At 45.4% G+C, this 20060-nt stretch overlaps 1 protein-coding gene across 9 annotated transcripts in view; it reads left to right on the plus strand.

The window, feature by feature from the left end:
• HNRNPR (heterogeneous nuclear ribonucleoprotein R) overlaps positions 1 to 20060 on the plus strand; it is an 87033-nt gene that overhangs the window by 23301 nt on the left and 43672 nt on the right. For 3 of the 9 annotated variants that reach the window (XM_030218965.1, XM_030218966.1, XM_030218963.1), the window contains 2 exons: positions 4519 to 4684; positions 17866 to 17984. The exons of 2 other annotated variants lie outside the window; for them this stretch is intronic. In XM_030218965.1, coding sequence (XP_030074825.1) covers positions 4528 to 4684; positions 17866 to 17984 — 276 coding nt within the window. In that variant the 5' untranslated portion in view covers positions 4519 to 4527. Of the gene's footprint in view, positions 1 to 4515; positions 4685 to 17865; positions 17985 to 20060 lie in introns of those variants that run through there. 4 more of the 9 variants (XM_030218964.1, XM_030218967.1, XM_030218968.1 and 1 more) reach the window with 2 other exon arrangements.

The following is a 20060-nucleotide window of genomic DNA, read 5'->3' on the forward strand; positions in this document are numbered from 1 at the left end:
TTGAAGCGGGGGTGTTGTGGCTGGTGGTGCCCACATTGAAGGCATATAGGTTCACCCTTTCCTTGCCTTACCCGTCCCCCTGCCTACCTGAGTACCTCGGTTGCTGCCTGCCTCCAACTTTCCTCACAGCGTTAAAAAAAAAAAAAAAAAGGAATACGCACTGGTTCTGCGTGGCTATTCTGAGGCTATTTTCCACGTGCAGCTTGACCAGAGCTCATTTGACTCGGTCTTTTGAGGTGAGAGTGGTGCCCAGCTCCTCTGGGGAGGTCCCGCGGACGCCTTTCCGATCGGGGTAAGTTTTGGTGCGAAGCCGCCATTTTACTTATATAATTCCGTCCGGTCGGACGATGGCTGCTGAAGCAGTTAAACGCTGCTCCCGTTGTGGTAAATGTAGATCAGCAGCGGGGCTCTGTAAGACGTGCTCTTTAGACGCTAGAGCTGGTACGAGCATGGCGAGCGATGATTCTTTCTGCTCAATGGAGCTGGCGGCGGGCGCCATTTTGGAAGCACCGCAGGCCTCGACCCTCGCTGTTGCAGAGGAGTCTGAGTGCAGGGGGGCGCCTTGTTAGAGGCTACCAGAGGAGCTCCTGTTCCCGTTTCTCCTGATTCGGAGACGGAGGGTCAGGGTGAGTGTTTTTCCCCAGAGTTTGTGCTTTTAATGCATAAAGCTTTCATGCTGAAAAGAGCTCTGCCGCACGTGTCTGACACTGCGCTGCTACCTGGTTCCCCCCCCCCCCCCCCCCCCCCCCGGGGTGTTGATGACCCGGGGATGGCTGATTCCCCTGAGCGTTGGAAGGACGCAAAACACAGAACGAGTAAATTCCCCGTCGGAGAGTGGCGCACTCCCCCCCCCCCCTCCCCCCCAGTGGTCGGGCGGTGTGGATTCTGAGGTTTCTGGCAGGGCCTCATGATCTGAAGAGCCAGGGGAAAGTGCCGGTTTGCCACTGGATCTGGATGATCCCAATGCGGTGATGGTTTTCCACCGTGATGAGCTGCCAGTGCTCATTTCGGACGCCTTGCAGGCCCTCTCGATTGATGATTCTGCCAAGGGCGAGGCCTCCTCTGGTATTCTGAGGATGGCGAGTACTAAGAAGCCTGCTCGAGCCTTTCCTGTGCATGACTCCATCAAAGAGCTTATTTCAGCTCAATGGTCTGAACCCGAAGGGCCTTTGAAGGTTGTCAGGGCTGTGGGTCAGCTTTACCCTCTAAGTGAGGAGCATTTGGCCCTTTTGGGGATGCCTAAAGTGGACGCCTTGGTCACGGCGGTGACTAAGAGGACCACCCTCCCCGTAGAGGGAGGGGTTGCCCTGAAAGACATTCAGGACCGGCAGCTTGAATCCGCGTTGAAACGGTCTTTTGAAATCTCGGGCCTCGCCTTAAGGGCGTCTTCATGCAGTTCCTATGCTGCCCAGGCCTGCTTTTCTTGGTTACAACAGGCAGTGGAACAGCCCGCGGATGGTGCGGAGTCCCTCGCTGAGGTTGCACTGCGGATGGAGTCGGCCCTGTCATTTTTGGCTGACGCCCTCTATGATCTGGTCAGAGCTTCGGCTAAACAGATGTCTGTGGCGGTTGCGGCCCGCCTGCTTCTATGGCTTCGGCATTGGGCGGCTGACATGGCCTCTGAGCACAGGCTGGTGAAGCTTTCCTTTCGGGGCCACCTGTTATTTGAAGAGGAGCTAGAGAAGATTGTGAAAGACCTGGGGGATCCTAAACCACAGCGCTTACCCTAGGGTAGGCCGAGGCCTTCTTCCAAGGGTTCTGTGTGGCCCTCCTCTTCCAGACCTCAGTTTCATGAAGCTCGCAGGTATCGCTCGGGGCGCTCTGCTGGGGTTTCTCAACGTGCCCGTTTTCAGCAGAGGAACTCCTTTCGCTCAGACAAGCGTTCCGCAGCGGCCGGTTAAAGGACTGGAGTTCAAGGGCGGCCCCCTCAATGACGGGGCACCGGTCCATTCCTCGGTTCCTTCAGTAGGAGGATGTCTTTCCCTCTTTCTCGAGGAATGGACCAAGATTACTTCCGATCAGTGGGTCCTGGACCTGATCAGAGGTTATCGATTGGAATTCAGCGCCCCGGTGAGAGACGTGTTTGTGGAGTCCCGATGCGGTACTGCCGTCAAACGGATGGTGGTAGAGGAGACCTTACAAGTCTTGTTGCACCTCGGAGCGGTGATCCCTGTGCCTCCCGCCGAATGCGGCTGCGATCGCTACTCCATTTACTTTGTGGTGCCTCGAAAAGGTGGGTCTTTCTGACTGATCCTCGACTTAAGGTAAGTCAACGAGGCACTAAGAGTGCGACATTTTTGAATGGAAGCCCTGCGCTCCGTCATTGCGGCTGTACAGCCAGGAGAATTCTCACATCTCTGGACCTAAAAGAAGCTTACTTGCACACTCCTATTTGGCCCCCTCATCAACGGTTTCTCCGGTTTGTGGTGTTGGGAAAACATTTCCAGTTTTGGGCCTTGCCTTTTGGCCTCGCCACAGCTCCCCTGCACCTTTTCCAAGGTTATGGTGGTAGTAGCTGCCTTTCTCGGACGACAGGGTATCCGGGTTCACCCATACCTCGACGACTGGCTCATCAGAGCGGATTCGGCAGCCGAAAGTCGTGTGGCCACAGCCAGAGTGGTCTCAGTACTGCAATCTCTGGGCTGGGTCGTCAATATACCCAAAAGTCACCTGACCCCCCTCTCAATCTCTAGATTATTTGGGGGTCCGGTTCGACACAGCCTCTGGGTTTGTCTTTCTACCCGACCAAAGGCGGTGCAAGCTTCAGAATCGGCGTCGCCTGAAATGTTTGGATGTCAGGAGGGTTCTGAAGCATTATGTCAAGTCTACCGACGGTTTGCGTCGTTCCAATCGGTTGTTTATTTTGCTGGGTGGTTCACTATTTCCTGATGGCTTAAGGAAATGATTGCTTCAGCTTACCTTCTTTCTGGAAAATCCGTTCCGGAGGGCGTTAAGGCGCATTCTACCAGAGGACAAGCGCCTTTGTGGGCAGAGCGGTGTCTCGTGCCTCCTGAGGACATTTGTAGGGTGGCAACTTGGTCTTCTTTGCATTCCTTTTCGAAGCCTTATCGTTTGGATGTATTCAGATGTCAGCAAGCTGGTTTCGGGGCGCAGGTTTTGATGGCAGGGCTGCTAGGGTCCCTCCCATGATTGTACTGCTTTGTTACTTCCCATCAGTCACATTCTGTACCAGTCCGGAGGGACGCTAAGGAAGGAGAAATTAGGCCTTACCTGCTAATTTGCTTTCCTTTAGTCCCTCCGGACTGGCCCAGATCCCTCCCCTCAGATATTCAGTTTTATTCGGTGTTAGTTTGTGGTTATTTCTTGGGAGCTGTGTTGCTTGTTTACGGTTTCTTACAAAAAAAAAAAAAAAAAAATATATATATATATATATATATACACACACACACATATAATGAATAACAGAATTAGAAGAAATTTCAAGTCTCCCAGTTCAAGCCATATTTCTGTGATTATGGGGACACCATTTTTTCTGCGGCACATACCCTGTGTTGGCAGGGTGCTGGTGGTTGCTCAGGCTTTCGGTTGCACAGACGGTTCTTTGGCTTCTTTCTGCTTTGGTGCTTGGTTACTGGATCTTTCTCTGGCTGGCAAGGGCTCTTATTGGCTCTCTCTACAGTCACAGTTTTTTTTTTCTCAGTCTCCACCTGCTGGAAGGCGTGCACAACCCATCAGTCACATTTTGGGCCGGTCTGGAGGGACTAAAGGAAAGCAAATTAGCAGGTAAGGCCTAATTTCTTCTTTGCAGACTTTGCCAAGCAACTGATTGAGAGTGAATTTAGTTTATGGTGACTTGAATAAAGAAGTTATTTGATGTTAGAGGAGCAAGCAGCAGCATGTTCCCTACGCAGGATTGTTTGGAAGACCTAATGTAGTAGTGCACATGCTTTAACAATGGCTTTTCTGCAAACCAATGTTAGTGGTGGTCTCTATTTGAAACTTTATCCCTTTGCACTTGTATAGTGTGATCTAATATTTTGTAAGCTGATTGCCTTGGTTGGTAAAGCATTTTTCCTTCTGATTTGCATGAAGATTCTGATATATGGATGTACTTATGGAGCAGTAATATCAGTGGAGGAAGTCATGGCAGCGAAGCTGTTTTGTCTGAGTTTTGGCGAACAAGTTAATCACGTATATGAAGGTAGACTGTAGGCCTGTGAGTGTACATCTGATAGTTAAAATTTTTCAGAGTTCATGTAGGAATTTGAGTCCTTTGCATCCCTCTACAAGTGAAAGATCTATGTATTCTGGTGTATATAAAGTGCTTGGAAATGGAATGTCATCCTTTTAGTAGTGCATTGCTGTTGTGTTTTTTTTTTCTTTCTTTCTTTTTTAAATTTAGGATAGGTTACCCAAAGATATTGTAGTACATTTGATTTTGATGCAGGTTTATATCAGCAACATGTTTTCTAAATAGTTGCAGGTAAATCGTGTGTTATCCTACAAATTAGCAATTTCTGCTATATTGTAATGGCGCTCCTGAATTTTTTCCAGCAGCATATTAAAATGGCTAATGAGGTGAATGGTAATGCGGTTCAATTAAAAGAAGAGGAAGAACCAATGGATACTTCCAGTGTAACTCACACAGAACACTACAAGACACTGATAGAGGCAGGCCTCCCACAGAAGGTGGCAGAAAGACTTGATGAAATATTTCAGACAGGTATATTCTGCATTTATTGTTTCTGACTGGTTGTGAAAGTGAGGAGAATACGTTTTCAGAATTTTGCAGGTTTAAGGTTTAAAAATGAACGTTTCTGATCTGTGTAGATCTGAATGTCTCACTGCTTAGGATTTATCTGAAGGCAAATTGGGTTTGATGCTGATTTTTAACCCCTGTGTCTCATTAAGATAAGCAGTTCTAGTATTTAGCATGATATGCCAGTTGAATCAGAACAGTACATCAGTGTTTTCACAAGTGAAAATGTATTTTCTACCATTTTCCATATTGAGTAAAATCTCCCATTTTACTTTTCATACCTACTTTTTGATGTCTCAAAATGACTAGAAACCAACCCTTTTGGAGGTCTAGATCGTTGGGTGATCAATTATCCTAACTTGGCAAAATTAAAAGGATATAGATAGAGTTAGTATAATTAGACACTTAAATATATATTTGTTGTTGGGTCTGGCATTTTTAATCTCATTCCCTCTCTCCCCCCTCCTGTTGCTTTAATTTGAATGTGTTTGCTGCTGTACCACAGAAAATAACAAAACAAACCATACACACACTGATTTGAAAACCTTTATTCTAGTTCAAAATATTTTCTTAGAGGAGACATTTCTACTTTGTTTCTGTGGTGTTGTAGCAAAGGTATCTATGCAGATTGAAGCAGATACGGTTCCCTTGAAAGCAGTTCTTGGTGAGCTGCAGCTGTGTCTTTGTTGCTTAAGTTTGCAGATACGTTCTGATGCATCTGGTTGTAAACAAATGTCGGCCATTTCCATTTTTCCAACCCAGATAGTCTGCCTAACCTCCATAGAATGACTAGTTTTCAGATTACCATAGGGAGCATGGGTTAATAGTTGTCAACTCAGACACCACACTTAAATGTTCTCATTCTTGGTCCCTGAACTAAGCTCTTGAGATATAAGAAGTGTATCCTAAGTTAGGAAAAGAAGGATCCATCTCTTGCAGTAAGAGTAGTAATAAATTGATGTCATAATGAAGGGAAATAGATAATTCACAGCAGGATATCAGGATATGGCAGTTTGTTTGCTACCCAATTAAAAATCTAGCATGTACATCACCTTCTAGTTACATTAATTTCTAGCCCTCATAAACACCTCTTTCCATTATGTAGCTTCTAGAACCTTTGGGATAATTACATATGTCCATCAACCAGCAGGTGGAGATAGAGAACTGAAAAGGCATTCAGTCCAACTCCTGAGGGTTTTCGATCTCCAGCAGGTGGATGGAAACACTTTTCAGCCTGTGGTTCTGAGTGACTTGCTCCTGGTCCAGTTGGTCAACTGGTCCCCAGTTGAGCTTTGCATGTGACTTGAATCTGCATAGTCGTATATGGAACTCTTTAGATCCCTGTCTCTGGTGCCCCATGAATTCCCTTCACATGTGGAGCATATATATATAGTGCTAGGGTCCCTTTCTCTGCTTTTCAGAGAATTGGGGGGGGGGGGGGGGTCTTCCTGCTCATGGTTCCTACTTTTCTTCCAAAAGTGGTATCAGTATTTCATTTCTCTGTGGAGCTTCTGTCCTTTTGCAGAGAAGGTGAGGGGGCGCTCAGTATTCTTCCTTGAAGCTTCTCGATGTGTGTAGAGTCCTCGATAGATATCTGGAAGTCACAAATCAGTTTCGCAAATCAGACAGACTGTGCTGTTTGGTAAACAGAGGCATGACCTCGTGGCTTCCTAGCCCACAATTGCTAGATGGCTGAAGAGGACTATCGCATCAGTATTTTTGCTTGCGGGGAGAGAGGCTCCTCGGGCCTTGTGGGCTCATTCTGTGAGCCATACAGCGACATCCCAGGCAGAGAATACCTTACGGTCTCTGGGTATTTGCAAGGTGGTGACGTGGTCAACACTGCATACCATTGCTAAGCACTATAGGGTGAATGTTGCAGCATGCTCGGAAGCCAGTTTTGGGGCTTCGGTCCTCAGGGTGACGGTGCCAGGATCTCACCTATTCTAGGGATTGCTTTTGAATATCCCACAGGTTCTGAATAGTGGGAAGCTATGTAACAAAAGGAGAAATTAGGTCTTACCTGTTAAATTTTCTTTCTGTTAGGCTTCCCACTATTCCAGAGGCCCACCTGAGCTTTCTGAGATGTTTGGTGGCAAGTAATGGATCAAATAACAACCGTCACCTTGCATTAGCCTTCCTGTGTATCTCTTGTTCTCTAGAGATGAAATTGTTTCCTTTTGATCGTCTGGTTGGTGTGTTGTTTAAGGTGGTGATTGTGTTTATTCTGAGTTTCTCCTTGCCGATTGTGTAAATACTGAGGAGCTGAAGGATGCGAAGAGATGTTTCTGCTCAGTTTTCAGTTCTCTGTCTCCACCTGCTGGTTAATGGGCACACTTGTTCCACAGGTTCTGGAATAGTGGCAAGGACTAATGGAAAGAAAATTCAGGTAAGACCTATTTTCTTCTTGTCTGCACAGATTTTCGTAGCATGTATTCAGGGGTTCAACAATTCGGAGAGTAGTTTGCCTCACACAATTTGTTTTAATTTTTTGAATGCCTATTCGCTGAGACATTTCTTTCACTTGTGCTTACAACAAAAATTAAGATGTGTTAAAACATGAAAACGTCTTTACCTTAGTTGTTCCTTAGACTTTCAGGTTACGTGTTTGTAATGTGGGAGCTGGATCTTATTTGCATAGTTGAAAGCACTCTTTGTTTTTTGCTTCTGATTTTTAGTGGCTTAGTGAACTTGCCACTCTTTTTTTTTTTTTTTTTTCCCCCCCCCCCCCCCCCCCCCCTGCCTTTTTCTTTTGTTGATCATGGTCACAAACAGCAGTTATGGATCTGCTGTTTATTCCTATAAAAAATTAAGTTTTCTTGTGTAAGTTAAGTTAGCAAATATTCTTTTAACACTAGAGGAAGGTGTGCATGCAATCTATAGGCCTTTTTTAAACTCTGTGATCTTCTCTAATTCAGGATTTTATGATTTGTTCATGTAGTTTGTGATTCTCATTGATGAAGTTGCAACTTGGTAGTTATAGTTCGTAAGAAAGTTCAGACAGCAACTGGCAGTTATGTCCAAAATGCTCCTGCATTTGAGGTTTTTTTATATTCTGTTTAACTACAGAACATTTGTATTCCACTTGGTTAATGCACCATAAATATAAAATTCAAATTCTACGCATCAGAATGCCACTGTCATTCTGAGATATATGTAGGTTGATTCTTGCTCATCAAATATGGGCCATGCCTAATTAACCTGAGCTTTTCCAAGGCTCAACACTTCAGTGATGAAAATGATAGCTTATTGAATAATGTTGGTCAAGTGCAACTGGGAAAAAAGAGAAAACAAACGGTTCATCCGCATGCCACTTATATATTTTACCTATTATTTAACACAAAAACTATTCTTTTGGACATCTATTAGCTGTTAAAAAAAAAAAAAAGGAAACTACCTTCCAGTTCATAGAACAAAGTTGGCATTTCTGTACATTTCTATATGTAAAACCCGTCTACTTGTCCACTTTGTTTTGCTTATCCAAAGCTTTTGAACCTAAACTTAAGCTACATAGCATTTATACACTGTCTTCAGGGCACTGTGGGTTATTTTTCCCTGAACTCAACCTAGTGACATAGTATCATTTACATATCAGTGAATATTGCTAGATCTGGAGTGTGAGACAGACATGGGAGCATGGGGAGGTTGTTATGCAAAATAATGGATATAGAATTATCCAAACATGCAACTGCTTCTAGTGTATTGTAGATGCATATTGATGGGAAAAGTGTGTAAAGTATTAAGCACTCCTGGTTCATTTTAACCTTATTAACAAGTCAAAACAAGCAAACCAAAAAAGTTGGTATGGTGGTGGTGGTTTTAGTGTCTATATCTCCCTCACCTAAGTCTTGAACATTCAGTTTTCTAGATTTTCAAGTGGTTATGATTTGACTGTATATACTGCTCTTTGTTACAATAGCAGAGCAGTTTAGAAGCTTAATACAAATATATTCACAGGAGGAAAGGCAGCCAATGTCACATAGAACAGATAAGGCAAAGTAAAAAAAGAAACAAAATTATACTGCCTATCCTCAGGCCCACTATTCAAAGATGTAGAGGAGGAGGTCCAAGCCAATATTAAGATGAGAAGGCCTGCTCAAAAAGATTCATCTCTGAGGCTGTTATAAACCATGGGAAGGAGGTGGTAAATTCTCAGGTGTTAAGATATTAAAGACAAAATAACTTTTGTGATGGGCATTCAAATCTACTTTCACTGTCTGAATCAGTTCTGCAGTTGTAACAGAAAGATATTAGTGAATGTTGCAAGTAAGTAGTACCAGTACCGACAACTTAATTCGTTATGGTATTATAACATGCAGTTCATTGTATTTGGATCCCCAGTGTCCTTGTAAACCTAGAGTGTGTTTAGTGGGTTGTAATAAACTAGAACTTGATTAAAATATTTTATGAATTAAATGGTAACATATGGTAAAGATTTTGGGTATAGTAAATAGTATTTTTAAAATTTTTGTAATATGTAGAGTAGTCTTTGTTTAAAAAAGAAATACACATAACGTTACACCAAATGTGACTGAAAGCTACTAAAAATACTGGTCTAGTTCTTTTTATATCTAAACTTGTAGGTCAATTTGACAATTTTTTTTATTTTTTTTAAAAGAATGCAGCATTGGTTCCAAAGCAGAGCTGTTTTGATCCCTTAGATGAGCCCATGCCTATGTTTCAAGAATCTTTGCTTCACTGTTTCATCCATATATTACACTTTGACACTAATAGGGAGAATTTTGTAGGTGACTGATTCTGTGGAAGGCCTGCATCATGTGCTAAACCAGCTTTTTAACTCGTACCTGCAACGTACTTAGTGTGTTTTTTAAACCCCCGTGTGACATTCAAAAAACCTGGATTTTTTAAAGCTTTTGTTGCTTCTCTGCCATGATCTGTAAAGGAGCTTTTAACATCTACTAAGATATTCTTGTAAAAAGAGGTTTGAGTTCTGTAGTCAAAATATGATTTTTTTTTTTTTTTTTTTTTAATCTGTGACCGGGAAACAAAGCCTATTTATAATTGATTACAGCAACCAGAAAGGCATCCCTGGTATAACCAGAACTGGTTTTATTCTTTCAAAATGCAAACTTAGTGCAACACATAGAGTGAGATACTAGATTCAGTAATCTTTATTTTGGCTTTTGAGTCTTCTTCCATCTTCGATCCTCCTTCCCGTGTTTCAGTCCTCTCCTTCCTCAATCTGATATGTGGGGAAACTTTAGACGATCTCTGCTATTCCTGAAAACTGAAATGCTGTTTTTCCAATGCCAGCAAGCTTTGCATCTCACCCTCTTGTGTTGCTTCTTAAGCCATGAGGCTAGACCTGTGGGACAGTCTTAAATTTCATTCTTAGTAGGGTGTATGGTATGTATACAAGTGGCAATCTTGTGAGCTTCAAGACAGAAAACCACCTTGTCCCAACTGATTTCCGGATCAGGTGTTCCAGACCTCCAGTTCCCATTGTCTTATTGGGGAAAGGGAAGTATCCATATGGGAACATTCATCCAGGACTGTTGACAGTGTTTTCAAGTATATCTTGTTGGATTGTGTTGGGTTTTTATTTTTCAGCAGTTTTATATTTTGCTATTCCAAAAACACACATCTCCAAACAGATAGCAAGCAGCATAAAAATTAAAATACACATTTCTAAACAAACACAAAGCACAACATTAATCATGGTAGCCAGTTGAAGTAAGTATACTTTAGCTTTCTTCTGAAATGACAAAACTTCTGACTCCTTTCGAATATCAGAAGGAAGAATATTTCAGAGATCAGCAATCAAAAGCTAGCGATAAGGCGAGGAGCACATAAAGGAGACACAGCTACCAAGGGTCTGAAGGGGGCCCCTGATGAAGCTATCGAGTTCAGATATGAGGCATCACCATGCAGTCCTTGAAACAGCAAAACAATTAACTGAAAACAAACTTTCCAAACAATAGACTATTGTAATGGTTTGAAATGGGGGATAATATGATCATGTACCCTACCATTAGTTTGAAGCTGTGCCATAGAGTTTTGCGCCATCTGGGTGTTGATGCACTCTTCATTTCCATGTCTTAGGCTTGAAATAGTTGTTTGGCTTAAACTGTGTAGATAGAACACTGGTTATAGTCAATTCATGAGAAGTAATACTTGAAATATAGTATCCTAACTTCATTTTTATTAGTGCCTTAAATTTTAAATTTCACTGCCCTTGGTTTGTTTTTTGTTTTGCCTATTGTTGGAAGTTAATCTTGCAGTGCCATGTCACTATGGCTAACGTTTGTCTACAGGTGTGTAGTTAAGTTCAGCAGGAGCTGGCCACTTCTCAGAGCTTGCAAAAGTAACCTAATCCATAAATAAGCTTTGAATTATAAATTGTTATAGCTTAGTCCATTGCTTTGTTTGCTTCTGAACCATCATTACTGACCATTTCCATTTTCCAACCCTGGAAATATTGATACTGCAGTGTAGAACCATTGCCTGGAAAACCTTCCCCTATTTTCCATGCATTTAGCTTGAATTTGGTAACTAATTAAGCTGCTTTCCTTAGCGTCCCTCCAGACTGGCCCAGGATTGGACTGATGGGTTGTGCACACCTTCCAGCAGGTGGAGACTGAGAAACGTCTGACTCTAGAGAGCCAGTAAGAGCCCTGGCCATGTGACCTTAGCGTCAGTATTTTCCTTGTCATCAGCAGCAGACGAATCCATTAACTGATGGGTTGTATCCGCCTACCAGCAGGTGGAGATAGAGAACACTGAAAGGACACAGTGACCTTGGACGGCTAGCTCCTTCTGCCTTCAGTATGTCTCCCAGCAGGTGTGGATGTCGCTTGATCAGCTCCTGGATTTGTGCCTGGGGTGGCTCCTGTGCTTTGCCAGTAGAGCGGGGGTGCTGTGGCTGGTGGTGCCCACTTTGAAGGCATACTTGGTTTTGTTCCCTGTCCCTGCCTTACCCCCACCCCCCCACCCCTCCTCCCGGAGTCCCCTCGTTTGCTGCCTGCCTCCAACTTTCCTCACAGTGTAAAAAAAAAAAAAAAAGGGCAAGCTTATACAGCATTGCTGTTTCTGAGGCTTTCTTCAGAGATTCTGGTTCAGTGCAGCTTGAACGGAGCTCGTTGACTTGGTCTTCTGATGTGAGAGTGGTGCCCAGCTCCTCCGGGGAGGTTTCCGCGGACAGCGTTCTGTTCGCGGTAAGTTTTGGCGTGAAGCCGTCTTTTTATTTCTATATTTCCGTCCAGTCGGGCGATGGCTGCTGAAGGAGTTAAGCACTGCTCCTGCTGTGGTAAGCGCAGCTCAGCAGCGGGGCTTTGCAGTACGTGTTCCTTAGACGCTCATCCTAGTATGGGCATAGCGAGTGGTGATTCTTCCCGTTCGATGGAACTGGCAGTGGGCGCCATTTGGAAGCGCCGCGTGGCTCCACCCTCGCCGTTATGGAGGAGTCTGAGTGCAGGGGGACGCCTTGTTCTGAGGCTGCTAGAGGAGCTCCTTCCCCTTCTTCTCCTAATTTGGGGGCGGAGGACTAGGGTGAGTTTTTCTTCCATGAGTTTGTGCTGCTGATGCATAAGGCCTTTATGTTAAAAAGAGCTGTGCCGGAGGCGTCTGACACTACGATGCGGACTGGATTCTCTCCAGGTTTTGATAGTCTAGTGTTGGCTGCAGAGTTTTCTGCTTCCCCCGAGTGTTGGACTGATGCTAAATGTAGAAGGGTGGCGCCTCTCCCTTTCCCCCCCTGTGGTCAGGCTTTGGGGAGTCTGAGGGGTCTGGCAGGCCCTCATGGATGGATGGTCCAGATGAGGGTGCCTGTTTGCCACAGGACTTGGATGATCCTAAAGCAGTGCGGATTTTCCACCGTGACGAGCTGCCAGCTCTCATTTCTGATGCCTTGCAGGCCCTTTCTATTGAAGATCCGGCCGAGGGCGATGCCACCTCTGTTAATCGTAGGATGGCTAGTACTAAGAAGCCTTCTCGGGCTTTTCCTGTGCATGACTCCATCCAAGAGCTTATTTCAGCTCAATGGTCTGACCCTGATGGGCCTTTGAAGGTAGCCATGGCTATGGGTCAGCTTTACCCTCTGAATGAGGATCACTTGGCCCTGTTTGAGATGCCTAAAGTGCATGCGTTGGTCACGGCCGTGACTAAAATGACCACTCTCCCGGTGGAGGGAGAGGTCGCTTTGAAAGATATGCAGGACCAGCAGCTAGAATCCCTGCTGAAGCGGCCCTTTGAAATCTCGAGCCTTTCCTTAAGGGCAGCTATTTGCAGTTCCTATTCAGCCCGGGCCTGTCTTTCCTGGTTACAGCAGGCGGTTGATCAGCCCGAGGATGGTGCGGGTTCCCTCTCTGAGGTTGGCCCGCATATGGAGTCTGCCCTGTCCTTTTTGGCTGATGCCCTTTATGATCTGGTCAGAGCTTCGGCTAAGCAGATGTCGGTGGCGGTTTCTGGACGCTGCCTTCTTTGGCAGCGGCATTGGGCAGCTGACATGGCCTTTAAGAAAAGGCTGGTGAGGTTACCCTTTTGGGGCCTTCTGTTGTTTGGAGAGGAATTGGAGAAGATCGTTAAAGACCTAGGGGCCTCTAAGTCCAAACGGTTACCTGAGGATAGACCGAGGCTTTCTTCCAAAAGTCCTGTTTTTCCCTCCTCTTCCAGGCCACGTTTCCGCGAAGCGTGCAGGTATTGCCCGGGGCGCTCTGCTGGGGTTTGTCAACGCTCGGACAAATGTTCCGTGGCGGCCGGCCAACGGCCAGGAGTTCAGGGGCGTCCTCCACAATGATGGGACGCCGGTCCACTCGATTCCTGCAGTAGGGGGTCATTTTTCCCTCTTCCTCGAGGAGTGGACCAAGATTTCTTTGGATCAGTGGGTCCTGGACCTGATCAGAGAAGGCTACCGATTGGAATTTGGTGCCCCGGTGAGAGACGCTTTTATGGAGTTCTGATGCGGCACTGCCGTCAAACGGGCGGCGATAGAGGAGACCTTGCAAGTCTTGCTGCAGCTCGGAGCCGTGATTCCAGTGCCTCCCACCGAACGCAGCTGCGGTTGCTACTCTATGTACTTTGGGTTCCTCGAAAAGGCGGGTCTTTCAGACCGATCCTTGACTTACGAAGAGTCAAAAGAGTGCGACACTTTCACATGGGCCTCCTGTATGTGTTCCCTCCTTGGCCCTTGATAGGGCGAGTCCTCCTGCAAATTCGACTGTACCGAGTATTGGTGATTCTCATCACTCCGGATTGGCCAAGGCATCCGTGGTACGCGGATCTTCGTCGGATGCTGGTGGAGGCTCCACTTCCTTTGCCTCTGGTGCCGAACCTGTTGGTTCAGGGTCCGGTGACTATGGAGGATCCCTGCCGATTTGGTCTTATGGCCTGGCTCTTGAGAGGGCGCAATTGAGAGACAAGGGCTACTCTAACAGGGTCATCTCCACTCTCTTGCAGGCCTGCAAGCGGTCTACCTCCGCAGCTTATGCTCGGATCGGGCGCAAGTTTGAGGCGTGGTGTACTTCAAAAGCGGTCACACCCACTTGGGCTTCAGTCTCGCCGGTACTGTACTTTTTGCAGGATGGCTTACAAAAAGGCCTGGCTTACAATTCCCTTCGGGTTCAAGTGGCAGTGTTGGCATGCTTCCGAGGGAAAGTCTCTGGCTTGTCCCTTGCTGCTCATCTGGACATTGTCCGATTTCTCAGAGGGGCGCTTCGGCTCCGTCCTCGCGTGCGGTCGCCGTGTCCGGCCTGGAACCTGGGGCTGGTGTTGAAGGCTCTTCAGCGTTCGCCTTTCGAGCCGTTTAGGCGAGCTTCTGAGAAGGATGTGACTCTCAAGACAGTCTCTTTGGTGGCCATGATATCGGCTAGACGCGTATCTGAGCTTCAGGCGCTTTCCTGTCGGGATCCTTTTCTACAGTTCTCGGAGTCCGGAGTAATGGTACATACAGTGCCTTCATTCCTCCCTAAGGTGGTTTCAGCGTTTCACCTGAACCAGCCCATTTTTCTACCTTCCTTTTCTAGGGAGGTCTTTCCGGATTCCTTTGGGCAATTGTGTCTTTTGGATGTCCGCAGGGCTCTGTTGCAGTATCTACAGATGTCAAATGACTTCAGGACTTCTGATCACCTTTTTGTATTGTTGACAGGCCCTTGACGCGGGTGTACAGCGTCTAAGGCCACTATAGCCCGTTGGCTCAGGGACGTCATTTTTTCTGCGTATCTGCTTTCAGGACGGTCTCTGCCTGAAGCGTTTAAAGCGCATTCCACGAGAATGATTTCCTCCTCATGGGCTGAAACAGGTGTTCTTTCTCTTCAAGAGATCTGTCGTGCGGCTACTTGGGCTTCTCAGCTCTCGTTTGTATGGCATTACAGACTGGATGTTGCAGCGAAGCAGGACGCGCATTTTGGAACGCAGGTGCTCGCGGAGTTGCCTGTTCCCACCCTATGTAGGGAGTGCTTTTGTACATCCCATCAGTTAATGGATTCATCTGCTGCTGATGACAAGGAAGGGAAAATTAGGTTCTTACCTTGGTAATTTTCTTTCCTTTAATCACAGCAGATGAATCCATGATCCCTCCCTATCAGGTTTGTTTTTTGTTCAGATCTTTCATTCAGATATTATATCTCATTGGGAGGAGTTGAAGACCAGTTCTCAGAGTTTCTACATGCTGTTCTATTGCAGGAGGTTGAGATCGTCCCTCCTTTGTTTGGTTATTGCTCCGGTTCTGGGGCGTTTGTTCACTGTGAGGAAAGTTCACGTTGTTTTACCTTTCTTATTCACTCTGCTTTGGAAGTTTCATATATTGAAGGCAGAAGGAGCTAGCTATCCAGGGTCACTGTGTCTTTTCAGTGTTCTCTATCTCCACCTGCTGGTAGGCGGATACAACCCATTAGTTAATGTATTCATCTGCTGTAATTAAAGGAAAGAAAATTACCAAGGTAAGAACCTAATTTTCCCTTCTCAGTCTCCAGCAGGTAGGAGGTGAGCCTATTAGTAAGACGCTAGCAAACTGTGTGGAAACACAGTACAGCTTTAGAAATGCTTCCTGCACAGACTTGAGCTGCTGTGGACTTGAGCCTGTTTTGCGAAACTGCCACTGAAGGTCACGGCAGCCATTTTTGAGCTAGATTGGAGCTGATATAGGCAGGAGCAATTTGCAGTTGCTTATTCCTGTACCGGCACCAATCTCAAGATGGCTGCTGTAACCTTCAGTGGCAGTCTTGTGAGACTGCCATGGAAGGTCTCGGTAGTCATTTTGGTGGCAGAGATGGCCGAGAGCGACATTGAATTGCTGTTGTCCCGGTTAGGCCACTAAATCACGGTGCCCAAGATAGTCCTGGGAGGGGGGGAGCTGGGTGATGGGTAGATCTGGGAGGGGGAGGGAAGCTATGTGGAGTGGGGGGAGGTAAAGAGGCTGTGGGCAGCAGGGAGTGGGAGTTCCATTTCAGCCAAAAATGGATTTTGGGCTGGTTTCAGTGCTGAAACTGAGATTCAGTTGTCCTCCAGTTGTCATTTTGCGTTAGGCATGCAAGTTTTCCACTTTCCTGACCTATGTCTGGGTTTTAAAGTTTTTGAGAATTGGTGTGCCCAGAGCTTGTGTTACCACTGGATGGTGCAGATTCCTGAGTTTCTTGGGGTTCTGCAGCAGGGTTTCAACCACAGGCTGGAGCTGAACTCTCTAAATGTTCAGCTGGTACCTATTTCCTGGTTTTTGTAGCAAAATCATAGGTCTCTTCCTTGCTGCTCATGGAAATATTGCTTGATTTATTAGCTCATTTGCGCTCCTTTGGCTGTCTCTCCACTGGGATTTGAACGTGGTGCTGAATGTTTTTTTTCCAATCCTCCTTTTGAGTCTCCAAGGTCAGCCTTGATTTAAGGACCTTGCTCCGAAAACAGTTTTCCTGGTGATGATTTTGTCAGTTAGGAGGATGTCAGAGCTTCATGCTCTGACATGTTAGGTCCCATCTACCTCCTTTTTCTGTATGGATTTTGTTTCCATCCATACTGTTCACCTCTCAAATCATCTTTTTGTCCTCTTCCATGGCCCCAGGAAGGGTAAGGTAGTGTCTATCGCCTTCATTGTGCATTGGATCAGGGCGACCATTGAGGCCACGTATATTTACAGGAATAAGAATGCCTGCTGGATTGAGGGCTCACTCAGCTAGAGCACGTGACCACCTGAGTGGAAGCCTGAGTGGTCTCTCGGACAGAAATGTGGTTGTCACTACATTCCTTTGTGAAGCATTACAGAGACAGACAAGATGTGGTAACCAGAGCTTGTTCTGGGTTTTTTTAGGGCCATCATTTGGGGGGGGGGGGGGGGGCCCTGTCTTCTGCCCAGTGAGATCTGCTTGGGTACATCCCATCAGTTAAGATGATGCAGCCATGACAGTGATGAAGGTGAAATTTAGTCATATTTCCTTTCCTTTAGTCCAGCTGCATCATCCTGAAACCCTGCCACAGAAGACTTCATTTACCAGCACTCTTGGGGTCTCTCTCTTCAGTGTTCCAAATTAAATAAATACAATAAAATGTGATTCTTTAAAGCTGCAGTGATTGATAAGGCATGGCTCTTCTTTCTGGGACTATTTGCTGCTTGGCAGAGACATACTGGAACTTGCCTACGAGCACCAGCAGGTTATTTTTATTCTGCATAGTCCACAGTTCCCAGCGGATTACAGAATTACATGATGAAGTTACTTAGTATAAGATAGCAAAACATATTAGGACGCGCATGCCATATATAATAACACCTGAGAACCAGTCCTCTTTATTCATCTTACACCAGTCACTGGGAAAGATCAGTTTCTCTACCTCCCTCTGCTGGCAGGAAGGGGTTACACCAGTCAGTCAAGTTGATGCAGCCAGACTAAAAGAAAGGAAATTAACAGGTATGACTAAATTTCCCCATATATCTGTCTCAATGTTCCTGAAGCTTTTGGAATAGCCAAAAATTTAGGAAACAATCAGCCTTAAGCCTGCTTTGTGAAAACCTTCAGATTGCTTTTTGGTGTTTTTGCTTTTTCTCACTCATTTCATATCTCTGTATGGATGGTACTGTGCAGGTGATGTTTAAATTAAACAGCAGAAGGCTTTAATTTAAAATGGAATAAATGGCTTGTTTTACTGGAGGCAGAAATTCTTTAACAATATTTAGTTTTTTTTTTTGTTTTGTTTTTCTTTTTAAGGTTTGGTAGCATATGTTGACCTTGATGAGAGAGCAGTAGATGCTCTTAGAGAATTTAATGAAGAGGGAGCTCTGTCTGTCCTACAGCAATTTAAAGAAAGCGACTTGTCACATGTTCAGGTAAGATATAGAGAGAGGCTTAAAGTTCTTTCATTTTTGTGGCCATAGTCATCGCTCAGTGATTCTGGTTTTAGTTTTAAATGTTTGTTTATTAATGCTTTGCCTTCCTTGTCCAAGGCAGTTTACAAAATCAATAAATAATACTGATTTTTTCCAGCAGTTTTCAGAAGTTCATTGAGTGCCCACGTGACACCTTAGCTTTAGTAATACTGTATAAAAAATCCAGTGATGCCCATAAAAATAGGTCTCAACAAATTTTCTTAGGTTGTAGGAGCCAGACATAAATGATTGGAATATTTTACATGCCTCAGCCTCTGGCCATTGTCCACATCATCCCCCCCCCCCCCCCCCCCCAAGCCTCTGGTTATTGCTGATTTGCCACCCTATCTTCTTAGCCCTAGCATCAGCACAATCTAAGTTCTAGCACTCCTCTTCCACTGCAGCTTCTTGTCTCTCTGGGCAAGTTACTTAACCCTCCGTTGCCCCAGGTACAAAATAAGTACCTGTATATAATATGCAAACCGCTTTGGTTGTAACCACAGAAAAGCAGTATATCAAATCCAGTCTCCTTTCCTTTCCCACCTGCTCCCTTGTCAACCTCCATTTAATACCATCAACATTCCATTTAGAGGTACCAGCCAGATGGGAGAAAGAGGACAAAACTAGGAGTGGGTACCTAGCAGTAAAATTTGGTGTATCCTCCATGCTTGTCATCTTTTATGCAGCCTCAATACTGCTGCTGTCGTCGTGGTGGTGACATGGCACCTGAGGTTTGTTGAGCCCTGCCATAAAAACTAATTTGACCACTGGTGTTCTTTAGACGATACTAAAAGACCAAGAGTAAAATAAATTTTTAATGTTTTTCTACAGATTTATAAATGTTAATAAATTAAATCTTTATAAGTGAAACACTGGTTCAGTTTATAAACTGTTCTACTTTAATGCACCTTAACCTCAGATCCCATTTTATTAGTAAATAGGTCTCACTGCATAAAGCACGAGCACAGCAGCATACTTGAGCAAATCTCACCCTCAGTGTGGTATACGAATATAAGAATAGCCATACTAGTTCAGACCAATGGTCCATCTAGCCCAGTATCCTGCTTCCAACAGTGGCCAAGAAACCCAGTTAGTAGCAACGTTCCATTCTACCAATCCTGGAGCAAGCGGTGTCTTCCCCCCCATGTCTATCTCAATAACAGACTGTGGCATTTTCCTCCTGGAACTTGTACAAACCTTTTTTCCATAGTGCCCCACAGATCAATCCAGAGACTTGTGGGTTATGTTCTCCTCCCAGCAGGTGGCGATAGAGAGAACGGTATAGGTCTGCCATACCTGGTCCTGTGCAGCAGCTTTAATTTCAGTATTCTTTATATCTGTGCAGCTCTGGATTGAGATGGCTCCCTAGCCTGTCCCTGGGGTCAAGTTGAGCTGCTGGGGTTGAGGCGTCCCTGGTCTGGGGGTTTTATGGGGTGGTGCTAGGTCCCTCCCCTTGTGAACCCCCTCTTTCTGCCGGGGGTTTGTTGGCTCCAACAGCAATTTCCTGCCTTAAAAAAAAAAGTAAAAGTAAGCTTTTGCTGTTGAAAGAGAGCCTCTTTATAAAAAAAAAACCCCTCCATACCTACGAGAGGAACCACAGATTGGTTCACAGCATTCTGGCAGCAGCTGGGGCTGTGGTGGGGGATGGTTCCACTGCTAGTCCAGTTTATCTTCTGGGGAATGGGGCTTCTTCCCTTGGTTCATTAATCTCATCCCATGGCTTTTCCTACCATCTCTATGCTGATGACTCCCAAATCTACCTTTCTACCCCTGATATCTCACCTTGCATCCAAACCAAAGTTTCAGCGTGCTTGTCTGACATTGCTGTCTGGATGTCTCAACGCCACCTGAAATTAAATATGACTAAAACCGAGCTTCTCATTTTCCCCCCCCCCCAAACCCACCTCCCCGCTCCCCCCATTTTCTATTTCTGTTGATGGCTCTCTCATTCTCCCTGTCTCCTCAGCTCGAAACCTTGGGGTCATCTTTGACTCTTCTCTCTCCTTCTCTGCTCATATCCAGCAGATTGCCAAGACC

Source organism: Microcaecilia unicolor, chromosome 11 (genome assembly GCF_901765095.1).
Source record: "Microcaecilia unicolor chromosome 11, aMicUni1.1, whole genome shotgun sequence".
Taxonomy (NCBI): Eukaryota; Metazoa; Chordata; class Amphibia; order Gymnophiona; family Siphonopidae; genus Microcaecilia; species Microcaecilia unicolor.